The sequence below is a fragment of the Chrysochloris asiatica genome, unplaced genomic scaffold (assembly GCF_000296735.1).
Source record: "Chrysochloris asiatica unplaced genomic scaffold, ChrAsi1.0 scaffold00081, whole genome shotgun sequence".
Taxonomy (NCBI): domain Eukaryota; kingdom Metazoa; phylum Chordata; class Mammalia; order Afrosoricida; family Chrysochloridae; genus Chrysochloris; species Chrysochloris asiatica.
The window spans coordinates 3,104,301-3,131,669 of record NW_006408599.1 but is presented as its reverse complement, the minus strand read 5'-3'; the positions used below and the strand labels follow the sequence as shown (position 1 = coordinate 3,131,669).

Here is a 27,369-nt window from a genome sequence, read left to right as displayed (position 1 = left end):
ATGTGTGTAATAGCTCAGGCCAAATAAGCATTTTCAGTGACCTAGAAAGACCCCTAGAAAGAAACCCTAAGAAAAGTACGGCTATTTCAACGCAGCATTTGCTCTTGAAAATGCTACACTAAAAAATACTAATGCCATAAAAGTCTAATAGCAGCCAAAGGACCACAATCATGAATATACATATATATATATATATATAAATCTTAAAAGACCTAGGCATAGAAGGCTCTCAAGAAAATAGTATTTAGGTCATCAAGAACATATCTGAGCAAAGGAAACATAAATCACATTGCAGAGTAGAAAAAAAAAAAGTAATAATTAATAGAACAATAAGGAAGAGAAACAGCTATATACAGAATGGCCTCTGTGTTATATATGTGTGTTTCACATATGTTCATTCAATTGACCCTCACTACAACTCTGTGAAGGGGATGTTATTATCATCCCCCTTTTAAAGATGAAGAAAATACAAAGAGGTTAAATGACTGGTCCATGGTCACCCAGCATGTAACAAGTAAAGTAAACTGTAGCTTCAGAGTTTGGTTCCTAGTAGCACAGACTGTCTCTGAGAATATCTTTGTCACTTCACATCTCTGGGCCTCAGCTTTTCCTATATATAACTAGATTCCATTCTAAGGTTCCTTCTACCTCAAATGGTAAACGATAAAAATGTGAAGCCAAAATTCTAAGATGCTGTTCAATTTTTTCCATCTAGAAATAAAATTGAAAACTGCGCCCTTCCAAAATATGAAATAACAACTCTGTATCTTACAGAGTTGCTCTATTATTCCAATAAGGTATGTAAGGAGCCTAACGCTTACAGTGCCCAGCTCAGAGCAAGAGCTCAATAAGTGGTAACTATTATTACTCTTACGACAAAACAAGAAAACCATTTAAGAGCGGAGCACAGTTTTAATTATACACGATATGGAATAATCAAATCTCATTCATTTGGGGCTCCAGACCCCAAAGCATAGATCGAGTTGTACCACTGAAATTATAACAACTCAAAAGCTCAGAAATTACTTGTTTCCATTAGAGATCTGACAAGTCGTTTCTTCAATTGGTCACTGGTGGTTTGCAGATAACTATTAGCAGTAATGAGTATTCTAAATTAAATCCAGAGACAGTTCTGCTCTGTTCTGTAAAAACAACTGGGGAGAGAGAAACACAATTGTGGAACGTCCTTCTCTCGATGTCCTCCATCTTCTCTCTGATAAACATCTCCTGAGTCTTGCGTAGTATGGATTTCATTTGGTTACAAATGAAGACGGGTCTAATTCTTCCCATGATAAATGAGCACACTGAACAGGTAACTTGTTAAGGAGAATTGGAATTAGGAAAATAACCTTATTTTCCTGTTACTTGACAACGAATGCCATCCACTAACAAATGAAAGACACAATGCTGGAAGGCAGTAGGCATCGAAGCCAAATCTATCACTCAGTAATCTATTCTCAGGAAATTACTATACAGCATAGGGTAGAGGATGTTCACATTTCATTCATCAGCAACAAAGATGAAGCCTACAGAATGCAAGTAGAAAAGAAAATGATTTTAGAGTCACTGAAAACCTAGATTTAAATTCCAGCTCTGCCACTTAGGTGGGCTATGACCTTTAACCAGTCTCTCCTAGACGTTAGGGTCCTTATCTGCAAAATTTACCTGTGCTTTATTGACTACGCAAAGGCTTTTGATTGTGTGGATCATGACAAGCTATGGACAACATTGTAAAGTATGAGTATTCTGGAACACTTAATTGTGCTCATGAGGAATCTATACCTGGACCAAGAGGCAGTTGTTCAAACAGAACATGGGAACACTAAATGGTTTAAAATTAAGAAAGGTGTGTGACAAGGTTGTATTCTTTCACCATACTTATTCAACCTGTATGCTGAGCAAATAATACGAGAAGCTGAGTTCTATGAAGAAAAACGTGGCATCAGGATTGGAGGAAGACTCATTGACAACCTGCAATATACAGATGATACAACTTTGCTTGCTGAAAGTGAAGAGGACTTAAAACATTTACTGATGAAGATCAAAGAACACAGCCTTCAGTATGGATTACATCTCAATGTCAAGAAAACAAAAATCTTCACCACTGGACCAATAAACAACATTCCTATCAACGGAGAAAAGATTGAAGTTGTTAAGGACTTCATTCTTCTTGGATCAACTATCAACACTCACAGAAGCAGCAGTCCAAAAATCAAACAATACATTGCATTAGGCAAATTTGTTACACAAGACCTTTTTTAAAGAGCAAAGATGTCAGCTTGAGGACTAAGGTGTGCCTGACCCAAGCCATGGTATTTTCAACAACCTCATAGGCATGTGAAAGCTGGACAGCGAATAAGGAAGACTGTAGAAGAACTGGTGCTTTTGAATTATGGTGTTGGATGAGAATATTGAAAGTGCCATGGACTGCCAAAAGAACCAATAGATCTGTTTTGGAAGAAGTGCAGCCAGAGTGCTCCTTGGAGGCCAAGATGGCCAAACTCCATCTCTCATACTTTGGACATATTGTCAGGAGGGACCAGTCTCTGGAGAAGGATATCATGTTTGGTAAGGCGGAGGGTCAGAGAAAAATAGGAAGACCACCAACGAGATGGATTGGCCAAGTGGCAGCATCGATGGACTCAAGTGTGGCAACAGTAGTGAGGTTGGCCCAGGATCGGGCAATGTTTCGTTCTACTGTGCATAAGGTCGCTATGAGTCGGTACCGACTCAACAGCACCTAACAACAAGCTGCAAAATTGGACTTAAGAGTCATTTATCTGTAAAATGGAAAACATCAAATATTTCAAAGAGGATAAAAATGTGGAGTCCTGGGGTGGTGCTGAGTGTCAATGTGTGGACTGCAAAGTCGGTTTAAGCTCACCAGCCGCTCCTTGGAAACCCTATACGGGGTCGCTATGGTTCGAACCCGACTCAATAGCACTTACTAACAGCATAAACAATGTGCCTTACACATAGTAGGTCTGTGACAAATGCTAGCTCTCTTCCACTGTTGGAAATTTGTTAACAGCAGATATATGCCAGACTCCCCAAAGATTAGAAACTGCTGATCCAGTCAGAACCTAGGACTGACTACTATATGGCTACATAACTGAGAGACTGCAGAATCTCACAGAGAATACCCATCAGATGACAGAGCACTCGCCCTAACACTGGCATTATTCAGCTTGGACAGTTCTCAGGAAACACAGTTCCCTCCCAGGCCTGGTTGGACGGCACAGCTAGTAGGATTTATTAGACAAGAATTTGGTATCTCCACTTACATTTTCAAAGTCCTTCATGTTCCGTACTCTGGTGGGAGATACCATTTCTTCTGACACAGTTGGGAGCACTATAAAACGGTAAAAAGAAAGACACAGAAAAGCGTCATGGCATGCAAATTGCCCAGCATTCTTACTAAGGAATAGAGTTCAGAAAAGAAAACAAAATAAAACAGCTTCCACAGTGTATCAAACTGTATTTTCTGTCTGTTGTAATTTACTGATCTGAGTCCAAGGAAAGGTCTAAACCATTATATGTCAAATATTTACAAATTACTCAAACTGACCCTAATGGACAATGCCTGCTAGAGTACAAACCCAGAAAACGCACTGAGTATGAGACAGCGGAACTCTCCTGATAGGGACTACTTCCCTGCTGCTTGTCATCATGTTTGTTTTGCAGAACGGAATATCATCTTCATATGTTAGCAATTAAAACAAAGCATGTCTCATTGACTTTAGAGCAGAAATTGGCAAAGGTTTTCTTAAAAGGCCAGACAGTAAGAATCTTAAGCATTGCAGGCCAAGAGCAAAGCCTAAAACTTGTCACAACTGTTCATATTTGCTGTGGTAACGCAAACACAACCATAGACAACTCAGACATAAATAAGAATGGATGTATTCGAACAAAACTTTATTTATAAAAGCAGGAAGCAGGCCAGATTTGGCCCACGGACATGCCAACCCCTGCTTTAGAGTAATGAAACACTTTGCCAATATCCAAATCTTTCCACAGCCTCTTTACTCAATAAACATTTATTACACACCTACTCTGTGCCAAGCACTATGCTAGATACTGATTCCTCAGAGGTAAAGAACACATGATCCTGCACCCAACAGGTTCCCTTGACCATGAGCACACAAGAAATGCAGATAAGCGCCTATCACTTTCTTGAATAAAGTATGTTGAGTGAATGAATTAATTCATTCTGTGCTGTAGAGGTGGTTCTTACCCATATGTGTGAGAAGGTGATAAATGCTATGGATATACAGTAGACAAGGGCAGGGACTACCAGGATGAGGGTTGCAATTTTAAATGAATGGTTACGGAAGGTCTCACTGAGTAGGTGACGTGGGCAAAGACTGGAAAAGAGAGCCAGATAATCTAGGGGAAGAACACTCCAGGTAAAGGGAGAAGTCTGAGATGAGGTACAGCTAGCAGGTCAATGGGCTGGAGATCATAATCAAAAGGGAGAGAAGAGAAGTCAGCGAGGCATTAGGGTCAGGCTGTGTGTAAGCCATGTAGACTCATCTAAGGACTGTGAGGAGCCATGGGAAGCTTCTAAGTTAGAGTGTCATGATCACACAGGTTCCTAAGGCTCCCTCTGGCTGCCATTCTGAGAACAGACTCAATGGGGCTTAGGGCAGAAGTAAAACCAGTTAGTAGACTCCTAGAATAATCCAGGAGTGCTGGCGTGGTGCTGTAGGATAAGCACCAGACTACTAACCACAAGGTTGCTAGTTCAAACCCACCAGCTGCTCCTTGGAACCTTAAAAGGGTTGCTATGAGTCAGAACCAACTCGATGGCACTTAACAACAACAAGAAGAAAAACCCAGGGCAGAGATAATGGTGGCTTGGACATCCTACTCGTTCTTCAAGCTCCAATATCAGTTTTTTAGGAAACTCTTAGCTGGCCCACCTCCTACATTCTCCAACAAATACGCATTGAGGAAATCTCCCTCAAACTTCCTCTCACAGCACCTTATACTTTTTAACTCATTTCACTTTGATCATTTCGTTCATCCTAATAATGTTAGCTTCATTGTCTATCTTCTCTTCGAGACTGTTAAATATTGTAAGGGCAGGAGCCAAGCCCATTATGGTCAAGGTTGAGTCTCCATCCAGTGCTTAGCCCAGTGCCCATCATAAAGCAAAAGTCCACTAGTGTTTAAACTAAGGAGTAAGCTGCTCCTTAACTGCCTGTGGGCAATAAAAATAGAAACCAGGCTTGTTGGATTTTGTGTCTAAAGTAAAAGTTAGCAGGCTCTGAAGGATAACTCGAAGATGGCCTGTAAGCTAGTCTCAAGAAATAAACCTTGTGACACTTACCCTGCCTATTTTTAAAAATTCATTTTTGCGCATATCTTATCACTTTGGAGAAGAGATAAAAATATAATAGATCCTAAGACATTCCAACAAGGTAAATTTTTAGCACTTCATACAGAGACATTTAGAACAACATTCACTTTTATCAAAAACAAAAATTATAAGGAATATTTAACAAAACCCAAATTGCCAAGCAGAGTCTCCTCCTAATCCATCTTAAACACAATACACTGCTTATTTATTCAGCACTGTCTCCTGAGGTCCAACAAGCTATGTGTCTCTAAAAGATAGGTCCATGTAGGAACACTGGGCCTCGGCCAGCAGACGGAATGTGACAGCTTGCCAGGAAGGCCAGGGTACACTCAGGCCCAGGTGGCAGATCTCCAGGGCCTCCAATCACTCGGCAGTGGAGACTGATAGAATTAGTGTGACTGACCCAGTCACAAAATCACCGTCCAGCCTCCATATAGCCACTCAGTTCCACAAACCATGGCTGAATCCCTCTAAGTGCAGTAACAAAAAATCAAACTCAGTAAGTACCATCTAAAGGACATCAAATTCCTCTAGCCTAATTTTTATGAAAGGAGGTACAGAGCAAATCAGTACACACATAATATACTGAGTACCAACTATGTGTTAGGCTAAGCTCTGGTCCCAGATATGAAAGGGCAGTCCCAGACCTCAAGGCGATCACGGTCTGGTGTCTACTTCCCTTGTTCCTACTCCAGAGAATGCCTCGCTTTGTGTACTTACCACCATTTCCCAAAGCAGTACTGGGGGCGATGCCATCCAGGTCATCTGGCAAACTGGGAACGAGGCCACTAGAAGAGAACATGTGCAATAAGAGATGAGCTGCATTTGAACATCAGATAGTGTTAAAACTGCCTGAACCACACATGACAATCAGACCATAGCCAACAAGGAACACACACCTCAGGAAGCATGTAGCCCAGAACTCAGGCTGTGGGTTCAATTTTGGCTTTGGAGCTGAGTCTCAACTTGAACACTCAGTAACTCAGTGACCTTCAGCAGGATCATTTATTAATTCAGTCATACACCAAATGTTCAGTGTGCCAAATATGTGCTTGATGCACAGGTAACCGTGCCAGGTCTAAGTTAGTGATGTTTCTGAGCTTCACTTCTTAGCCTACTATATGGGAGATCACCATCAACCTGCAAAGACTGTAGTCCCTAGATGGCACAAACAGTTAAGCACTTGACTACTAACTGAAAGGTTGGTGGTTCCAACCCACCCAAAGGCACCTAGCTCAAAAGACAGGCCTAGCAATCTCCTGAGATGTGACAGACTTGAAACCCCTAGAGAACACAGTTCTAATCTGTACACACAGGGTCATCATTGGCAACTAACAACAACGGTGAAGGTTAAAAGAGTAAATGTCTATAAACATCTGACACATAGTAAGCATTCAATAAATGGTCTCTAGTGTTCAGAACCAACTCTACGGCACTTAACAACAACAACTGTTGTTAGTCATTATCATAAGTATCAGTACTATGACTATCACAACCAAGAGTTAAGCTCCTGGGAATCAGGTACCAATTCAGATGTTTTAAGAATAACAAAGAAAAATAAAGGATTCATTGATCCATAAAGTTGTGCTGGTTAGAGTCTATGAATTGGTTTAATGTGGATCTGGAGACATTGACAGAAAGCTAACCATAATCAGAAGTAAAGTGTGACATATAAGACAAACCTGGATTCTAGTCTAAGCTCCACCATTACTGTACAAGTTATTTAACGTCTCCAAGCCTCACTTCCTACATCAGTAAGAGGAGAACTAGGAATTAAACGCAATGCAGTGTCCAACAACGTACCTAGAGCATGTTGTGGGTACTCCATAAATGGCAGCAAAACATCATTGCTACCTTGAAACATATGTTCTTGCTATGTGCCGTTAAGTCACTTCCAACTCATCGACCCTGCATAGGGTCCCCAAGGAGCAACGGATGATTTTGTCATTGTTGTTATTAAATGCTATAGAGTTGGTTCAAACTCATAGCGACCCTGTACAGGGTTTCTGAGGAGCGGCAAGTGGATTTGACTGTAGTTCAGTGCTTATCCTGCAATGCCACACCAGGACTCCCAATTTCTTGAGTGCCCATGAAATTTCAAAGGATGGTGTGAAAAACCCACACAATTTTAGTGGCTTAGCCCGTATCTCCTGGCAGTGACTTACAGAACCAAATCCAGAATCCACACTTCTATGTCTAACCCCCAGTATTTCTTCCATTGGTCCAAGCTATATATTGATGAAAGCCCAGCTTGAATTCTTGCCAAATTTCCTCCTTCCATGGTACTGTAGGATAAACACTAGACTAGTAACTGGAGTCCTGGTATGGTGCTACTGGTTAATGAACTGGACTGCAAGGTCAGTTTAAACTGCAAGGTGGGTGATCCAAGCTCCCCAGCCACTCCTGGGAAACCCTATACAGGGTTGCTATGGGTCAGAACTGACTTAATGGGCACTTAACAATAACAGTAACTGCAAGGTCAAAAGGTAGAAGCCACTTTCAGAAACCCTATACAGGGTTGCTATGAATCAGAACCAACTTGATGACACACAACAACAAACTATGAGTTCATTCTGTTCCTGGAAGAGTTCTGCCTTATCACTGAACTGGAATTGGAATGGACCTTCAAGACCACGACTACTCAAAAACCTGGAAATTGCATCAAATCCCCACCAGGAGAAGAATTACATAAAATGTTCCTGACACAAAGGTAACTGAAAAACTTAAGTAAAATATTCCCAAAACTATGGGGCGAGGGGAAACACATACACTAGTCACTTCAAATCCTTCTTGGAATCAGGTGGACTATAAATACATAACTAGGCAAAGAATGGTAAAACACTAAAAATCATCTTCTGTGGGGAAATGAGAGAGGTTTTCCTTTCTAATTTTATATAACCCTCAATTTTTTTACAACAATTTGAGTAAGTCCATTTTCTAAACTGAATTTAAAAACTAAGATCAAGTTCAACCATTAGCTTCTGCAGACGGTGGTCCAAAGGCCCAAAGTCACACATCAGGTTATTGGTAAAGCTTAGCCTATATCTGGTCTCTATATTCCCAAACTGGAGTTATCTCCACCACCACTAATTACACCCAAGTGCTAAAATGGCCCGCCAACAACTCAAGCCTGATTAATTCATCGTGGTTGATGAACTGGCATGCAAAGCCAAAGAATCTGGTTTTAGATAACCTTCCTACAGGCAAATACTGAACTTTGGAAAGTGACATTTTCCATCCCAACTCTTAAAGAAACCATCACAAAATGCAGACATTCCTGCACGGCTTCTGCCAGATTTCCACTTGGGCTTTACCTGCCACTTTTAAAATACCATCAGTATCTATCATTTGCATCCTCTAGACAGTACTAACTACACCGTATGGTCCCAAGAAGCGACTGCTTCCTGCTCTTATTACTCACTCTGAGCCTGAAAAATAAGACTAGGGAAGGCCTCACAGACCTCCACTAGAATTCAAAACAACATAAGCAAAGAGGACCTAGATATGATTTTAATGTTGTATTGATGGGAAGACTGACGCCCAGAAAGAAAAAAAAAAAAAATACAAAGCATTAGTTGGAAGGCTCAGACCAGATCTCTCAGAGCCCTTTCCAATTGCTGATCCTATGCCTAGGCTGCCCAAAGCTCCTAAATGAATACAGCACATAGTAGAGTCAGTTTTCTCAAGTGCAAAACAAAGCAGAGTAACAAACTCACCTACTACAGGATACTCATGCTGCCTAAGCACCATGCACAGGACAGGAGAGGCAGTCTCTCACCACAATCCTTGTGAAGTAGATGATATTTTAATATACCATCTTTTTTAATGCAGAAACAAAGGCCCAGAAAAACTAATATGCTGCCCAGATTTCAAATCCAGCCCCCTTAACCTCTACACCACCCTGGTACCATTAATGTCTTCCTTTGATACTAAAAGTGGTTGTGATGAGGGTTCAATGAACTGAGGCAGAGAACAGTAAACGGCCGCTGCAGCACATCTTTGTTGAACAGCTATTGAGTAAATAAATAGACTTTCACCTGAGCTACACCACCCTATCATCTTTTCTTGCTCTACTGCTACCTCAAAAAGAGCAACAATCTGTGTCCATATAATGGTAGCAACAATTGTCCATTCATCCCACAAGACCCAATGAGTACTAAGCATTTCATTTAGAGCCATGAATGGGAACAGACAACACATTCAGAATACTATTACACCAACAAGCACACTTTTGTTTGTTTTCAACAATTCATTTTTCCTTCTATTATTTATTCTTAGGGAACAAAAACAAAAACATGGCCTAAATTTAGTAAGTCAAAAAAAGAGAGCTATGCCTAAGGTTCTCCTCACTCCCATTTTTTGTCACCTTCCTTAGGACCATTGTTGTCAACATGATATGCTTCCTTCCAGACCTTACATACATAAATGCAATCAGACGATATAATTGTATAACATCTTTTCCTCACTTAATGTGTCCTAGAGATGACAGACTAAACAGACCTACCTCAATGCTTTTAACTCCTACAAACCATTCTACAACGGTGTTTTTCAAATGTTATTGATCAGGACCCATAGAAGGAAATATAGTACTATCCTTAAATCTTGAAATAATTTTATACTCTCTTCTATTCTCTTTTATTCTTTTTGCAGTTTAATTTCTCTGTGCATTTATTATTAGCTAACATTAATGCAGCAAAGAGACAAAAAGATCACAGTCTTTATAATTTTACAAGATGTTGCAAGAAAAAGTGACTAAGATGCGCCGTATCCTAGGGTCTCCATGGATGCATTCCCAGGGAGATGAACTTCTAATTCCTGGTAGGGGGAGTCTCATCCTTGGGGGGGTCATGCCTACTGAGGTCCCTCAAGCAGGAGAAAGCTCTATAGTAGGTTCATGGGTGCTCATATACAATGTGGAAGAATCACAATGTCTGAGACAGGGCTGTTCTGCCCACAGTGGTGGTGGACTCGCTCCCCCTCACGGTGGGTAGTTCATTAGGACTCTAGCAATGTTAGCAGTAGCAGCAGTTGTAGCAGATGCTACAGTGTCTCTTCCCTGGAGCATCATTACCTGTTGCAACAGCCCCCCAACGCTTCACACAGGGCATGCTAATCCAGTTGGTGGTGGTGGCTATGTGCCACTGAGTCTGTACTGACTCACAGTATCCCTGGATAATGTTTCCGAGGCTGTATATCTTTACAGGAGCAGAAAGCCTCATCTTTCTCCCTCAGAGAAACTGACAGATTCAAACTGCTGACCTTGTGGTTAGCAGCTCGTAATCCAGCAGGATTCCAAGGCTCCTTAATCCAGTAGGAGCCTGGAGAATTTAACAATGGCACCAGTCTTGCCAACTCCAAGGCCTTGTGCAGCTCCAGCAACTGGGGCCTGAACAATGAAGTCTCTTTGGAGAATTGTCCTCTCAACAGTCATGAAAACACATTCTCCCCATGCAGCAACACCAGACACAAACCTGCTTTTTCTTCACATGCTGGCTACTTTGCATTCTTTGGCATGATATTCCTGAACTCATCAAATCACAGAGGATCAAGTTCATATGCTTGTGAAAAGCTGTAAAGATACCAACGAAGAGTGGGCCATCTTGTATTGTATAGTCAATGTGCTGCATATCTTGTTGCTCTTGCCCATGGTCATGATTACTGTTACACCAAATCCAATATCCTCAGTAAAGTTTCTGAATCCTTACAACCCAGGAATGGCTACAGAGACAGGTATGATGCAGGGTCTCCTACAAACAATGCAAGCTGGGTACCCACTTCAAACAGCAGATGGTACCTGGTGTTCTGTTGCAGTCAGCTTCCTCTACATTCCAATACAGAATTAAGCACCTTTTGGGGTCTCACTCAACAATACCTGTCTCAGTTCTGCCTAGAAATCCACCTCAGGACTTGCTGTGCTGGGATCACACTGGATACAATTGACATCGTTGGTTGCTCACTGAGGCTGTCCTACATCTGACTTGGACTTCCACCTCTGGGACATGCTGCTCTGTAGTGGGTCTCAGATGTAAGCAGTCCCTGGTCCACTCCATGTGGCCACCGGCTGTTCTTCATGCGGACATGTGGAGCATCTCCTGCAACTGCAACAAACTGCAATTTGGCTGACACATCTACATCCCCTGTATTTTTGTTGCTGTTCTTGTTGCTGTTGCAACACACCAACTTGAATTTCATGAACTATTAATGCGCCACAGTCTGAAAGATACTTTCGAAACAGTGTTTAGTTACCAATTACCCTAGTAATATGATCAACTTTTCAATGATTTCCCATTTACAATGCTGCATGAATAACCTTGTATATATCTCCTGCACATACATAAAGGCTTCTCTAGGACAAATAACAAGAAATGTACTGGATCAAAACATAGTCACATTTTTTAAAATGGGTTGAACCATGTCCCTAAAAAAAGTAATATTAAGGTCCTAACTGCCAGTCCCTGACTATGGCTTGGGTCAGGTGCACTTTAGTCCTCAAAGTGACATCTTTGCTCTAGCACTTGAAAAACATCTTTTGCAGATTTGGCCAATGCAAAACATTGTTATCTAGTCAGGCTACAGAAGACTAGAAAGTCATGAGATATAGCATGAAAGAGTTTTATTACAGTATGGAAATACCTGCAGGGGAAACGTACCATAGACAGCAGAGCCCCCTGCAGGAAAGAAAGACCACAGACAGCAGTATCTCTCCTGGAGCTCACAGTCTAAGGGGTTTTATAGTGGGAAGTTAAGCTGTAGAAGCAGTTCTACCAGATTTCACAAAGGGGCAGGCTTTCCTGTTTGCGCAGTTCCATTTTCATGCGCTGTTTCTTGTTTCTCTTTTGCCATGTTGCTGTGTCCACCTGGCATCCGTGATGGACTCTACAATTTGAGTATATCCATTTGCGGAGGAGTCTTCCCTTGTCAGGATCCTGGCTCAAGAACCTCGTCTGCCCTGGTGGCACCATGTTAGGATTCTCCAGCAATGGTTTTGCTCCTGTGTCAAAAAGTGGCTAAGGGAGAAAGAAGCTCATGGGTAGCTTCAGATAGCTGAGGGCTAACAAACCTTACTGAGTAGGTAAATAGAGCAAGAGGGTTAACAAAACCCACTGGGTTGCAGACACACAGGAGACTGTTTCCCTATCTTGCCCATATCTTGTCCACCTAACAGGGCAACAGTTTCTATATCTTCTCCATATCCTGCCCCAACCAGATGGGCACAGTCATCTTGAGCTTTTGTGAGCAGTTTCAGAAACAAGAAAACATACCCGCATTGCAGAAACATACCTGTGGTTCACAAAGAGAAAAGGTGCGATTTTTTTCTTGTTCCCCTCACTCTCTTGGTGACCACAAGCAAGGTCAGTCTCCACCTTCGTATGCCACCCCCCAGGGAAGCTCCCACTCTCCTAGCATTTGGAGCTGCACCCAGGTGAGTGGTGCAGTTGTGAGCCCCCTTAAAGAAGGGAAGAGCTATCTGCATTAAACCCGCTTGGGCAGCCCCTGCTTCAAATCTGTAAAGTGGACCCTAGCCAGCCTTGGACTAGCCATCACTACAGAATCAGCTGAATAGATGCATGGGGGAGAAAAAAAAAAGTGAGTGGTCAGCTTTTTGGCCCAGCGAGGCCCAGAGTGTTCCATCCTGAACTTTCTTAGGTTACTGTGACGGCAAGAAGGCAGTAAGTGGGACAGAGGCATACCATTTATTGGTGGACAGAAAGCAGTTGCCTGTTGTGGTTGGTTTTTTCTTATTTATTCTTTATTTTTTTTTGTTACTTTTTACTGTTTTACTTTTTTCACTGATGTTTGCTGGGTTGCTTTCCTTCGTTCTTGTCTTCTTTACCCAACAGGAGACAGCAACCACATCCCTACAGCCTAGTCACAACCATACTCTCTACAACCCCATCTATTGGGCAAGAGCCAATACCAGCTGCTATACGCTGGATCAACAACAACAACCAACATCAGCTAAATCCAACGTGAACTGAACTACAGTGAACAGAGAACAATGTACAGGTCACCTTCTGATCACATCCACCAGGAGGCAGTTGGTGAGTGCCTAAGAATACACCAATATACAATCATCGACTAAATACAAATACAACACCACCACAATGTCTCAAAAGCAGCAATTTCTGTTCACATAAAGAAACAATACAGAGCGGCTCAAACAAATGACCGAAAGACAAAGCTATAAAATGCTTTTGAGGAAAAAAAAAAAAAAGCATTAGAACTCCCTGTAAAAGAATCAAAGAGAATGACATAAGGAATCCATATATGTGTGGCACTATAGGTTAATGAGGGAGTCCTGGTGTGGCGCTGTGGGCTAATGCGTCAGACTGCAAAGTCGTTTGAACTGTAAGGTTGGTGATTCAAGCTCACCAGCTGCTCCTTGGAAACCTTATACAGGGTCGCTATGGGTCGGAATCGACTCGAGGGCACTTAACAACAACAACAACATAGGTTAATGTGCTGGACTGAAAAGTCAGTTTAATCCGCAAGATCAGTGGTTCAAGCTCTTCAGCCACTCCTCAGAAGCCATACACAGAGTCACTCTGGGTCAGAACCGACTCAATGGCACTTAACAACAACAACAACAAATGATTAACAGAAAGGTCAAGAAAAACAAGGAAGAATTCATAAAAGTACTACAGGAACAATCAAGCAAAACAGATACAGGATTGGAGACAACACAAAACCTACAAACAGAAAACCGTAAGATTAACAGAAATAGACGATACATTGAAAGGACAAAGGAAACGATCTGAATCAATGGAAGCCCACATTACTGAGCTTGAAGACAACATTTCTTAATACTAGTAAGCTAGAAGAACAATCTAAAAAAAACCTGAAGAAAGCATAAGATTCCTGTGGGACAACATGAATAGGAATACCTTACAGGTGACTGGAATTCCAGAATAGAAAGAGACAAAGAAAAGCATAGAAAAGATAGTTTGGAGGGCAGCTGGAAGAAAATTTCCCCCATATCATGAAAGATGAGCCGAGAAGCATTCAAGAAACTGAACGAATCCCAAACAGGATAAACCCCAAGAGAAAATCACCAAAGTATATCATAATCAAACACTCCAGAATCAAAAACAAGGAAAAAATCCTGAAAGCAGCTCAGGCCCACCAGCTGCTTCTAAGAAACCCTATAGAGGGTCATTATGAGTTGGAACCTACTCAACAGCACTTAACAACAAAATGGATATGTAAAGACACATTTTTAATATGAATAAACCAAAACCAAATCCACTATGATCCAGCTGATCCCAACTCAGAGAACCAATATAGAGATTCTAAGTCTAAATCCGTTGTTGTTGTTGTTGTTATGTGCTGTGGAGTCAGTTCTGACTCATAGTGGCCCTGTACAGGGTTTCCGAGGCTGTAAATCTTTACGGGAGCAGAAAGCCTCTTCTTTCTCCCGCGGAACAGCTGGTAGTTTCAAACTGCTGACCTTGTGGTTCACAGCCCGATTCGTAACTACATCTGTTACAGGAGTAGAAAGCCTCACTTTTCTCCCATGGAGTAGTTGGTTGGTTTGAACTGCCAATCTTGCAGTTAGCTGTCCGGTGTTTATTGTACAGCACCACTAGGGTTCCTTTAATGTTAACAGATATTGTCCAATTGTGTTCCAGAAAGATTGTACCAGTTTATGCTGTATGTGCATTTTCTCCCAGTGGTTTCCAGGCAGCATTTCATTGTTAACTATGGAGTCTATGTTTACACGGTATTTATCTTTTCAAACATCAGAGACTAAACAAAATGGAGTCATTCAAGAAATATTTGTTGTGCCTCTACTATGTACTAGAAACAGTTCACGGCGGAGTAGTGAACAAGCTGGACACTTTATGTATCACTGAACATACACTGGGGGAGCTCACCCCACACATCCCAGTTTAAGGGTACCCCTAATCCAAGGTCAGTCCTCCCCCACCATCAAGTCTTCACCAGACTACAAAAGTCCATGGAGGCCCACTTAGCCTGAGAAAGTACAACTAGTGCTTACAGGAAAATAGTTCTTTCTGGTCTGCCACTTCCCAGACAGAAAGCACTCAAAAAGCCCTTATTCTGTACTGGTCAGCTAGAGGAAGGCATGGATGAACAAGTCTGGACCCAGGCCTTCGGAAGCTCACGGGTGGGCAGAGTTAGGCTCTTAGCCATGAAAACAAATGGCTGTACCCAGGGTTGTGGGCACAGTGAATTCTATCTGGGAAGTATGGTACGGCATGGCAATGTGAGAAACGTTGTCGGTACCCCAGACACGACCCTCGGCCCCTCTTAGGCTTAGGTCGCCGGCGGGTTATCACGGGTATTTACCTACAAACGCTCAAAGAATCCAATCCGTACTAGTTTTAGCAAGAGAGATAGGCCTGTTTATTTGATTTTGCAAAATCGGGAGCCTGGCCAGTAGACACGGGCAGACAAGCCAGTGGCCATTTGACAAAGAGTTTTATTAACCTAACTCGGAAAAAGCCGCTCCTCCACTTCCCCTTTACTGGGTACTTTGGAGTTTACAATCTTTCCCAGGCACCTACTAGCCTCTACAGGGAGCATTCTCATCTAAAGTTAGTTTCACCCCCTCCCCATGAACTTCCCCTACTTCTATGATGGGTGTACTCTTATCTTAAAAGGGTCTAGCAGGTCAAACTAGTCCCTTCCACTTCTCAGACTTCACTTTTGTTATGCCAACTTGCTACACACAAGATTTCCTTGATTCTGAAGATGGATCACCCCAAAAGCTATTTCTCACAGCAATTATGTAGCAAAAACAGCTAACATCTAATGCACACGCAAGGTGTCAGGCTTCAAAAAGCTCATGAAAAAACTTTATCTTTCAATTCCATTTTTCCAAATTATTTTGAAGCCCCATCTTACAATTTCACTTAATCCTCAGACCCACTCAATATTATACATATTATCAGATGAGAAACTGAGACTCAGAAGAACTAGGTGAGTTACTCACAGAATCACATCTCTTGACTGGCCAAACCAGGATTCACACCTGGTCAGGTCTAAATTGAGACCTGAAAAATAATAGCCATTGATAAAGCCACAGGAAGAAAGGACAATAATCCAGACTGCAGGAACAGCAAGTGCGCAGGCGCAGTAGCTAAAAAGAAAAGGGCAAGATAACTCATAATCAAGAGTCTGGTAGCATGAGAGGACAGGGTAAGGAGAGTAAGGACAGACGAGGCTACAGAGGTAGGTAGACAGGCCAGATTAAGAAACCCTGGATGTTATATTGAAAAATTATACCCTCAGGGCAGCAAGGAATCAGTGAAGGTCTACAACAGGGGAGTAAAATCAGTTACCAGGAGTGTTTCCCAAATCCTGCAAAGGCAATGAGAAGGGAAGGAAGGGCATTTGCTAATCTGTTGAGTAACTACTCTGGATCACACAGTGGGCTAGACCAGGTAGATTTATTTTAATCCTTATACCATCCCATTTTACAGATGATGAAAACTGAGACTCACAGGGTATGAATGCCCAGACCAAGGTTACAGAGCTATTAAGCAGAACTGGGATACTTCACCAGCAGCATTGCCAGGAGCAGAGCTGTCTGAGACAGTAACAATGGGCTGTGTGAAGCATTAACAAGTACAAGGTAGGAGAGTATCAGAAATCAGATTAACATTTTGAAAAGTTTTCAGGCAGCAGTATAAAGGACTATTGGAGGTGTTGAGTGAGCCTCAACAATCCAGGTGAGCAGTAATACCCCAATATGTTGGGATAGTGATAATAAGATGGAAAATAGACTACCAAAAGGATTCAATGTGGCTAGAGCTGAAAGAGCTTGTTTTGCACCTGATACACAGTAGGCTCTCAATGAGCAAGGTCAAGGCATGCCTTGTTTTATTGCTTCACTTTATGGTGTTTCAGGTATTGTTTTGTTTTTACAAATTGAAGAACTGTGGCAATCCTGTGCGGAGCAAGTCTACCAACACCATTTTTCTAACAGCAGGTGCTCATGTCATGTCTCTCTACTACATTTAGAAATTCTCAAACATTTTCAAACTTTTCCATAATGCTATTGTACACTTAACAGACTACAGTACAGTGTAAATATAACTTTTAGATACACTAAGAAACAAAAAAAATCGTGTTTCACTTTTTTTTGCAATATTTGCTTTATTGTGGTGATCTGGAATCAGACCTGCAATATCTCCAGGTCCAGGTTTGCCCAGGATAGGACCTGTTTACACTTGCTGTCCCAGCATAAATATTAACTGTGGTCTCTTTTGCTTCTGAAACATCTTGGTTTGCCCAATAAATTATACGGTCACTTTAAGCGACGGCCTGTTGACTAAAAGCAGAAGCCTGTCCTGGTGACAAAGTGGCTAAAGAGCTCATCTGCTAACAGGTGGGCTCAAACCCATCAGCTACTCCTGGGACAGACTGCTTAGGTAAGGATTTAAGTGTAATCGAGTCAATTCTGACACGCAGCAACCCAGTATCACGTTTCCGATAAGTGGCTAGTGGGCTTGAACTGTCGACCTAACAGTTAAAGTTCAATGCTTATCCTACAACACCACATCAGGACTCGAGGACTTACAGCCTTGAAAATCCTCTGGGACAATTCTACTGTGTCCTAGAGGGTTGCTAGGAGTCAGAGTTGGAATTGAGTAGAGGGCACTGGGTGGGAGAAGAGCTGAATAAACAATGTAGGTTCTCACTCTGGCACTCTGCCATTTCCTTCTACCCATTCTCCAACCTGGAGCCTGAGACAAACGGACCTAGAACTGGTACCGTTCAAAGTGCCCAAGCCTTCCTACCAGGAGAGACTCGGGACGATACCAATACATGGACTCCAACCCCCTCTTGGAGCAGATCCATTGTGAGCCCAGCCACACCATTATTCCCAAAGTTGTTAATAATAATAATGGTAGCACTCGATCAATCATTTCTAAGCACTAACCACGTGCCAGGCACTAAACTTGTCAAGAAAACTGCACAGCGGGCATCATCATCTCTTTCCATACTTACAAGAATCCTTTACCAAGATCACAACGTTGGTTGGTCAGTTTTCAGGACTGGATTTGTATCCAATTCTGTCCAACTCATTCATACTCTTAACTAACGCACTCCACTGCCTCAGTCTTGGCTGGCCATTATGTAGCCCAATGCCAAAATCTGGACATACTGACTACCTTCTTCATAATGAAAGCAAACCCCACACCAAAATGAACCATCAAGTACCTTCAAGGTCCCTGCTGGGGTCATCATATCCCCACAACCAGCTCCTTACTAATGTCCTCCCCGCTTTCTTCTGCCCATCGCTCACACCCTCCTCAAAGTATATACTGGAAACTACAGGCAAGTGTGATGCAGATCGGGACCCTAACACACAATAAAAGCTGGTGGGCCCTTTATAAGTGATACCCCTAAAGAAACCACCCCAAATACCGCTCCTGTCGGGAGACCCTCAAACACCCCAAGAGCACACCCCAAGGCCCTATTTGAGCAAACCTCCATCAACTGGAACCCCGACTAGATTACCGCTAACCCTCAGCGCCCGGGCCGCACCTGCAGCCGCTGAGAGTCCCGGGGATGGTGACGTCCTCCTCCAACGCAGAGTCCATTATGGACACAGAGGCAGTAGTGGCGTTGGTGTCCGTGGCGGCGGCGCCACTGGAATCCCCTGTTGTCGCGCAACCCGCCCGACTCCCCAGGTCCCCGCCCCCTCCGGCCCAGCTCTTGTTCAGATTCTAGCGGCGCCGCAGGAATTCAAACCGCAGCCGCCGCCATATTTCCCGGCGCTTCTTCTACGTAAACGAGGCGGGGTGATGGGGCATTTGCGGTGAAGCTGGCCGGCCGAGGCCAGAAGCCGGGCAGTGACGCGCAGTCAGGCGCCATCTTAACTAAGGGCTGAGCATCCTTATTTGAGCGATCAGAACTTTGCAAAGAGACGCCGGTTGCCATATTTTATGAGGGCACTACGATAGCGGCCAGCACAGGCGCCATCTTTATTTAGGGTATAAATAAGGGCCTGATCGGTTAATTTAAGCGGGATATGCGAATCTAGTCCCTCATTCATCCGTAGCGGCCCTGACCTGGTGTTTGCAATCTCGAAACCTGAGGGTGTGTGCATCCAAAATGCTTCTGACTTGAGTGGAATAATCGGACTGTTGCCTCTCATTAGAAAAACCCTACATTTGGGATCCCAATTTAAAAAGTAATTTGCACACTTGATTTGAAGCAAATAAACTAATCACTATGAACCAAATGGAGTCCTGGTGTGACCCTGTAGGATAAACACTGGACAGCAAAGTCGGTTTGAACCACAAGGTTGTTGCTGTTTATTGTCATCAAATAGGTTCCAACTCGTTGTTGTTGTTGTTGTTAAGTGCCTTCGAGTCGGTTCCGACCCATAGCGACCCTGTACAGGGTTCCCGAGGGTGTAAATCCTTACGGGAGTAGAAAGCCTCATCTTTCTCCCGCGGAGCAGCTGGTAGTTTCGAACTGCTGACCTTAAGGTTTGCAGCCCGATTCGTAACCACTACGCTACCAGAGCTCCTTTAGTGACTCTATATAGGGTTTCCGAGGACCGGCTGGTGAATTTCAACAATCGACTTTGAGATTCAAACCGACCTTGGGGTCCAGTGCTTATCCTACAGCGCCACACACAAAGCAGGAGGTTCAAACTCACTAGCCGCTCCTCTGAAACCCTATGCAGGGTCACTATGAGTCAGCATTGACTCAACAGCACTTAACAACATGAACCGAATGGTCACTGCATTCCCACTTCAAACTCTCACCCAGTGATCCTTTGTTGCCTTTAGGGTTCACATGCATCTAAGATCTGTTGACTATTCCCCAGAGAGAGAAAAACGACTTACCAAACGTCAGTATACAGTGATCCGTGATCCGTCAGCTGGCACCAGATCCTCAGCACCTACTAAATCAGGGCTCTCCATAAACCATGGTTGCCTTGCTTAACGCACGTAAGGGCTTCAAAAAGTTCATGGAAAACTTGAATTGAAAGAATACAATTTCTCTATGAGCTTTTTGAAGCCCCTGTGTAGCAACCACCAAACATCTAGATTCGGCTGTGCTTAGTCATCCTCTCCATCTTAGTACTGTTGACTTCCTCTAGGGTCTGTTGAGAAAGTCCTGATTGAAAACCATTTGAAAAGATGAGTAGGTGGGTAGAAGATGACTTTCCCTCTAACCATAAACAAGTGCCCCATTGGCCTCAGTTTCCTCATTCTTCATGTAAATTGTCTCTTTCTAAAAGAGGCCTTCCCTGATCCTCTAATTGAAATCAAGTCCGTCTCTTATATATGCTTAGCAACTTGTACTTTTTCCCTTTGTAACACTTTATCTGTGTGTTCTTGCTGTCTTCCTCTTGCACTAAACTGGAAGCTCCAAGAGACCAGGAACTGTGTTCTGATTTGTTCACCTGGCACTGTGCCTGCCACCCAGAAGGTGTTTTAAAATAGATTTTAAATTAATGAAGCTAAAATCCATCAATCCATCTGAAAATGGGACTAATATCTATGCTATAAGATTTTTGTGAGGATGACCTGGCATACTTTTGAAGATCAGTCAATAGTAATCAATACTCATTCATTCTCTCTTCTCCTCTCCTCTCCTCTCTTCCTTTCACCACACTTTTCCTTCCTTTCCCTGCCTGTTTTACTCTCTCTTGTTTAGGCCAACAAGTCCCACAATCCTGCACCTGATCATCCCCAGATCTTCAGCTACTTCCATGATCAACAATAAGGTGGGGAAAAGCCGGCAGGAACCAGTCGGTACAGCCTTTGACCTGCCCTAGATAGTGGAGGTTCTTGAAGTCCTGAAGCTAACACTTCTTGCTAGTCTTAAATTCGTCAAATGAAATGAGTATTCCAAAAGCAAGGAAGCTGAGCTGTCAGGATTTCTGTCCTGGCTCTGCCATGGACTGTCTAGGATCTTTGGAAAATCACTTCTCTTAGGGCCTCAGTTTCTATGTCTTTAAAATGAGAGGGTTGGACTGGATGGACCACTCAGACCTAACAGCTCTGGAGGTTATTTCTCTGTGTTTATTTCAAATCTACTAATACAAAACCAGGGGGACAGAGATGGTGCAGTGGTAGATTCTCCCCTTCCATCTGGGAGACCCAGTCAATATGTATTCCTCATGCATGTCCACTACCTGTCTGTCAGTGGAAGCTTGTGTATTCCTATGATGCTGAACAGAGTTCAGTGGAGCTTGCAGGCTAACATAGATTAGAATGAAACGCCTAGAGATCTACTTCTAAAAAGCAACCAGTGGATCAATACCAAACCCCCAATAATACTATTTTTAAAAAGTAAGTATATAAAATGTTGAGTTAAAAAAAAAAAACACAAAAATAAAAACAGTAAATCCCTGTGGCTCACAGTGGTTGAACCTGCTATGAATCATAGAGATGGCACAGGACCAGAGAGTGGTTCATTCTTTTGTGCATGGAGTCATTAGGAGGTGGAGGCCTACTCACCATCAACCATTTAAACCAACTCTTCTCTGGTGAGGGAGGCTGAGAATACAAATCATCATTTCCAAAGTGAAGGAACTAGCCTTTCATCCAAAAAATGAAAGCTCTTGAGAAAGAAAACAAGGAAGAGAACATACGCATTTTGAGCATCTACGTGGGTTAGACATCGGGCTGCTAACTGCAAGGCCAGTGTTTCAAACCCACCAGCTACTCCATGGGAGAAAGATGAGGCTGTCTACTCTCATAAAGATTTATAGTCTCAGCAGCCTTACATAGGGTCACACTGAGTCAGAACTAGCTCAATGGCAGTGGGTAAATGCCAGGCATATCACACACACCATTTCAGTGAACCCTCGCAAACCCCTAGAGTATGAACTATGATCTCATTATAAAAATTACAGATGAGAAGAGTGAGGCTCAAAAAGGGAAAAATAACTTATTCAAAGCCCCACTGCTGGTATGTGGCAGAGCTGAGATTTGAGCCTAGGTGTCTCTGAACTCCAATACACTATATCAAGAAGTGTGTCTTCTCTATTGGTTTTTCTCCACTTTAGAATGTAATATTAAAAGATGAGGTCTACATCCAGATAATAGTAGTTTAGGGATGGTGCTCTACAGACTTGACTTGGGCAACTGCTTCTAACTGGCTGGAGCTTAATGTAAGTGCTGGCAGTATGATCACAGGACACAAAGTCTGGAACCCTTCTTTATTTTTAGCAGATCATAACATAGCAGTTGTCATTACTAACAGCAGAAATAACTTTTTCTGAATCTGGAAACCCCTCCAAGTTATCTTGTGACCTGGGGTCCCTTCCCCTGGCTAGACCCTGGTTTCCCCATGTGTAAAATGAGGAAGGCAATGCTAAACTCACATGACTGCATTATCTAATTAGATGCTTTGAAAACTATAATAGAGAAAACGCCTATGAGGAGTTTTTAATATGGTTAATCCATTACTCTAGTTAGTAAATGGCCATTTTCCTAGATTATGTGCTAAGCCCTTTGATGAACCTGGAAACCAAAAATAGAATCATTTGCACAAAGGATAGGCACTTTGGGAAGTTGTTTTCCTGCTACTGTAGTCATTTCATGGTCAGGGACAGAGAGGCCTTTGCCCCATCTCTATCTCTTCGTGGCCTTTCTTTCTGCCAAGCCTGGAGGTGACGTCACAGTCACCAGCTGTTTGTGCTATCTGGAGCCATCTCCTTGACGACAGCCACCCAGCCACAATGCTGGTATTATTATTTCCGTAGGCAAGGTCATATCAAATGGCTGGGCGGAAGTACTCTGCAGCCAGCTGTTTCTCATTAGGGTGGAGCCCTTGTGAACTTTTAGCTGCTCAGGACACAGGAGCTGTCATTACTAACAAGAGAAATAACTTTTTATAGGATTAAAATGTACACATGGCTGCTTTGTGCAAATTCATTTCACTCTCAAGACTGTGAAGTAGATTGGGATGACTGCCCTTCATCTATAGATGAAGAATCTAAGTCTCAGAGAGGGAAAGGGCTTTGCCCAAGGCTATAATTCTTTGTTGTTGTTTTTTTCATTTAAAAGAAATTTTAGAAAAATGTTTGCAGAAACAGTATGAGTGCATCCACAAAGCCAATGTTCTACATCCTACTTTGGTGAGTAGCAACTAAGGTCTTAAAAGTTTGTGAGTGCTTACTGAAGGTGTAACTATTGATCTCTTCCTATCCAAAGGAAAGAAGAGTGAAAACAGTCAATGATGAATGGAAACGATTAATCCAAAGCACTACTGGACCACACGACCCTCTGCCTCTACAACCCTGAGACCAGAAGAGCTAGATGGTGCCCAGCTACCACAATCAACCACTGTGAAATGGATCACAATAGAAGGTCCTAGATAAGTGGAGAAAAATAGGGAACAAAACTCAAACTCATAAAAAAGACCAGACTAGACTTACTAGTCTGACAGAGATTGGTGGAACCACTGAGGTGATGGCCCTTTGTCACCCTTCAAGCCTAGAACTGAACTCACCCTACCCCCCCACCCACCCCCACCCCAGTTCCAATTTAAGTCAAACAATAGATAAGTCTATACGATGATAGATAACACCAAGGAGATAGGCACTTCTTAGAACAATCTGCCACTTGACTTGCTCAGAGAGAAAGCTCAGAAGGCAGAGAAGGATAGGAAAGAAAGTTGAATGGAAATGATGATAAACACAGGAAGTGGGAAGAGTGCTGTCACATTTTAGGGATTGCAATCAATGTCACAAAACAATCTGTGTTTGAATCTTTCAATAGCTTTCACTTAAATCATAATAACAAAGTTTAAAAAAAAAAAAAAGTGCTAAGAATGCCCTGTATAACTTTCACCAGTTTCCCCAAATGGTAACACCTTAGATAACCATAGTGCCCATTCAGAAATAGAAAATTATACTGCTAAACACTAATCTACAGACCTAATCTAAACTTCATCAGTTGTCCCACAAATGCCCTTTTTCTGGTCCAGGACCCAATCCAGGATTCTACACTGCATTTAGTTAGCATGTGCTTTTGTGGTAGTTGTTGTTGTTGTAAATGTCTTCTAGTGTATTCTGATTCATAGCGATCACTTACTCATAGGGTTTCCAAGGAGCAGCTGGTGAGCTTGAACCGCCGACCTTGTGTTTCAAACCAACCTTGCGGTCTAGCACACGAATGCACAGTGCCACACCAGGAGTCCAGCATGGCCTTAGTTGCTTCCAACTAAGGGACTTTTCCTTTTGTCTTTATCTATCATGACATTGGAGTTCTTGGTGTGGCACTGTGGGTCAATGCGTCAGACTGCAAAGCCGTTGGTTTTGTGGTTCAAGCTTACCAGTTGCTCCTCGGAAACCCTATACAGGGTTGTTATGGGTCGGAACCGACTTGACGGCACTTAACAACAACAACAACATGACATTAAGGAGCTGTGGTAACATAGTGGTTACCTCAAGGTTAGCAGTTGGAAACTACCAGCGGTTTCGCAGGAGAAAGATGAGGCTTTCTGCTACCATAAAAATTTACAGACTGGGCAACCCTATACAGGGTGGCTATGTCCATGGCACACCGGGTCCTGGTGTTGCGCTGTGGGTTAATGTGCCAGGCTGCAAAGCCGTCTTGAACTGCAAGGTTGGCTGTTTAAGCTCACCAGTCGTTTCTCAGAAACCCTATACAGGGTCACTATGGATCAGAACCGACTCAACGGCGCTTAACAACAATCATTCCAAATATATCCCAACCCTAGAAGAGGCCTTACTCCTGTACCAGACTGTGGGTTCTCTTACTACTCTGAAGTCAAGCCACCTGGAACCTGATCCAAGTTTCTACCAATCAGAGAAAGAAACAAACTGTTTTGTTTGTTTAGTAAAATTTTTAGTGAAGACTTCTTTAATAAAAGGAAAAAAGAAAGGGAACCATCATTCATAGTAGGCCTCGTGAGTACTTCATATACAGGATCTTTTTTAACCTTACCACAACCTTAAGAAGTCAGCATAATTATTCCTTTTACAGGATAACACTAAGAGTAAACCAAACCCACTGCCATTGCATCTACTTCAACTCACAGTGAGTTGTAGGGCAGAGAACAGCTCCCTGGGGCTGCCAAGGCTTCAAAGCTTTTGAGAAACAGATTGCCTCAACTTTCTCCCACAGAACGTGAGTTCAAACTGCTGACCTTTCTGTTAGCAGCTCCACTCTTAACCCACGGCACCACCAGGACTCCACCAGGACTCCTAAACATTAAAACTAAGAGCCATTTTTTAACTTACCATAGTCCTATAGAGCTACTTCCTACAGCCCTACAGATCTTGAAACCCATATCTCTCTGCTTCTAGAGATGATGTTCTTTGTACCAAAACCTATGGCTTTTTAGAACTCAGAAAAGAGATATGTTTATTGATATTCTAGTATAGTCCTCTAATTAGATTAACTGGTTGCTAGGAGGCTCAAAACTAAACAGTATGCCAATTGCTGATACAGCCTTTAGCCTAACTTTTCTTGTATACTTCTTCCTCCTACTTGGTGTATTTAACTTATGATTTAACACTCAATGAATGGAATGGTTTAATAAGCCCTTTCTTTTAGTACAAAAAGGTGAGGTACTCAGGACAGTACCGATTAACATCACTACCTTTTCCTTCTAACGGAAGGGAATTCAAACGTCATTTTTGCCAACTCTGATCTTCATTTTAGAATTTAAAGGCTTCTCCATTTCAGACAATTCCTCTGGGGATTAATAGCCCATTGAAGTCTATACAATTTGCTTGATTACCTCAAAATTATTATCTCAACTAAAACAGAATCTTAATAGACAGCCTTAATGTCTTTATCCTTGTCTGGAAGAATCTCATCTCTTAACAAAAATAGCTCCTTAAAATGAGGCTGAATAATCCCCTAGCCATGGTGATTAAAGATAACAATGGCTCATTTAGAAAATGTTTTGGGGAAATTAAAAAGCTGAGCTGCAGACTGTTGGTTCTGCAAATTACCGAAAATAAAAGCAGGAATGGGAGGGCACCCAAAGCATTCAAATAGCAGACTATGTTCACTTGCTTCCTACCCAGTCAGCACATGCCACAATGTTTGAGGACATGCAATTCAGTCAATGGGTGAGCTCTCTCTGCACTGAAGGAATGAGCTTCATCAGCACCATTCCACTGAAGGAAATCTTGTGTGGTATGTTCCTAGGGTCACTCAAAAAAATCCCTACTTACAAGTGACTTAGTGCTTTCCAAAATAACTGCTGTAAAAATAATGTGGTGTGGCAGAGGCGTCTGAGCCCCTCTAACTTCAAAAGGGGGAGAAACACCATCAGCAACCTCAGCCCAAGACAGATTCCTATGAGGTGGAGCTCTCCAGTCTTTTTACCAATTCTTACACCACCATTCTTCCTATGGCCTTTTCTACTTCTTTCTGGCTTCATTAATTCATTTCAAGGGCCACACAGTACTCATAGACAATATTCACAATTATGGGGTTTATTAGGGAAGTTGTTGTTGTTAGGGGCCATCCAGTGGGTACTGATTCATATTGACCTTATGCACAACAAATGAAACACTGACTGGTTCCGTGACAACATCACAATCTTGGCTACACTTGAATCCACTGCTGCTTCAACGGTGACAAACCGCCTTTTGGGATCTTCCTCTTTTGCGGTGACTCCACTTTACCAAAGGAGCTCTGGTAGTGTAGTGATTATGAATCGGGCTGCTAACCTTAAAGACTGGTCTCTCCTGGTAATATGTCTGAAGTGTAAGAGACAAAGTCTGGCCATCCTGCCTTCCAAGAGCATTCTGGTTGTACTTCTTCCAACACAGATTTATTTGTTCTTTTGGCAGTCCATGGTACCTTCAATAGTCTCCTCCAACACCATAACTTCAATGCATGCAATTCTTCGATGGTCTTCTTTATTTATTATCCAACTTTCACATGCATATGAGGCTATTTAAAATACCATGGCTTGAATCAGGCACACCTTAGGCCTCAAACTAACATCTCTGTTCCTGAACACTTTAAAGAAATCTTGTGCAAATGATTTGCCTAATGCAATACATCATTTAATTTCTT

The 27,369-nt window shown here is 42.5% G+C and overlaps 1 protein-coding gene and 1 pseudogene across 1 annotated transcript in view; both read right to left on the bottom strand.

Annotated features, from left to right (window-relative positions):
* CDK5RAP2 (CDK5 regulatory subunit associated protein 2) overlaps window positions 1-19,102 on the bottom strand; it is a 255,327-nt gene extending 236,225 nt beyond the window's left edge. The window contains exons 1-3 of the mRNA XM_006865676.1: window positions 18,881-19,102; window positions 6,083-6,150; window positions 3,285-3,352 (exon numbers count right to left, since the gene is read on the bottom strand). Of these exons, the coding sequence (XP_006865738.1) occupies window positions 3,285-3,352; window positions 6,083-6,150; window positions 18,881-18,936 (192 nt within the window). The 5' untranslated portion in view covers window positions 18,937-19,102. The remainder of the gene's footprint in view (window positions 1-3,284; window positions 3,353-6,082; window positions 6,151-18,880) is intronic.
* On the bottom strand, window positions 9,631-11,412 carry LOC102831367 (annotated as a pseudogene).
* Window positions 19,103-27,369: the final 8,267 nt, after the last annotated feature.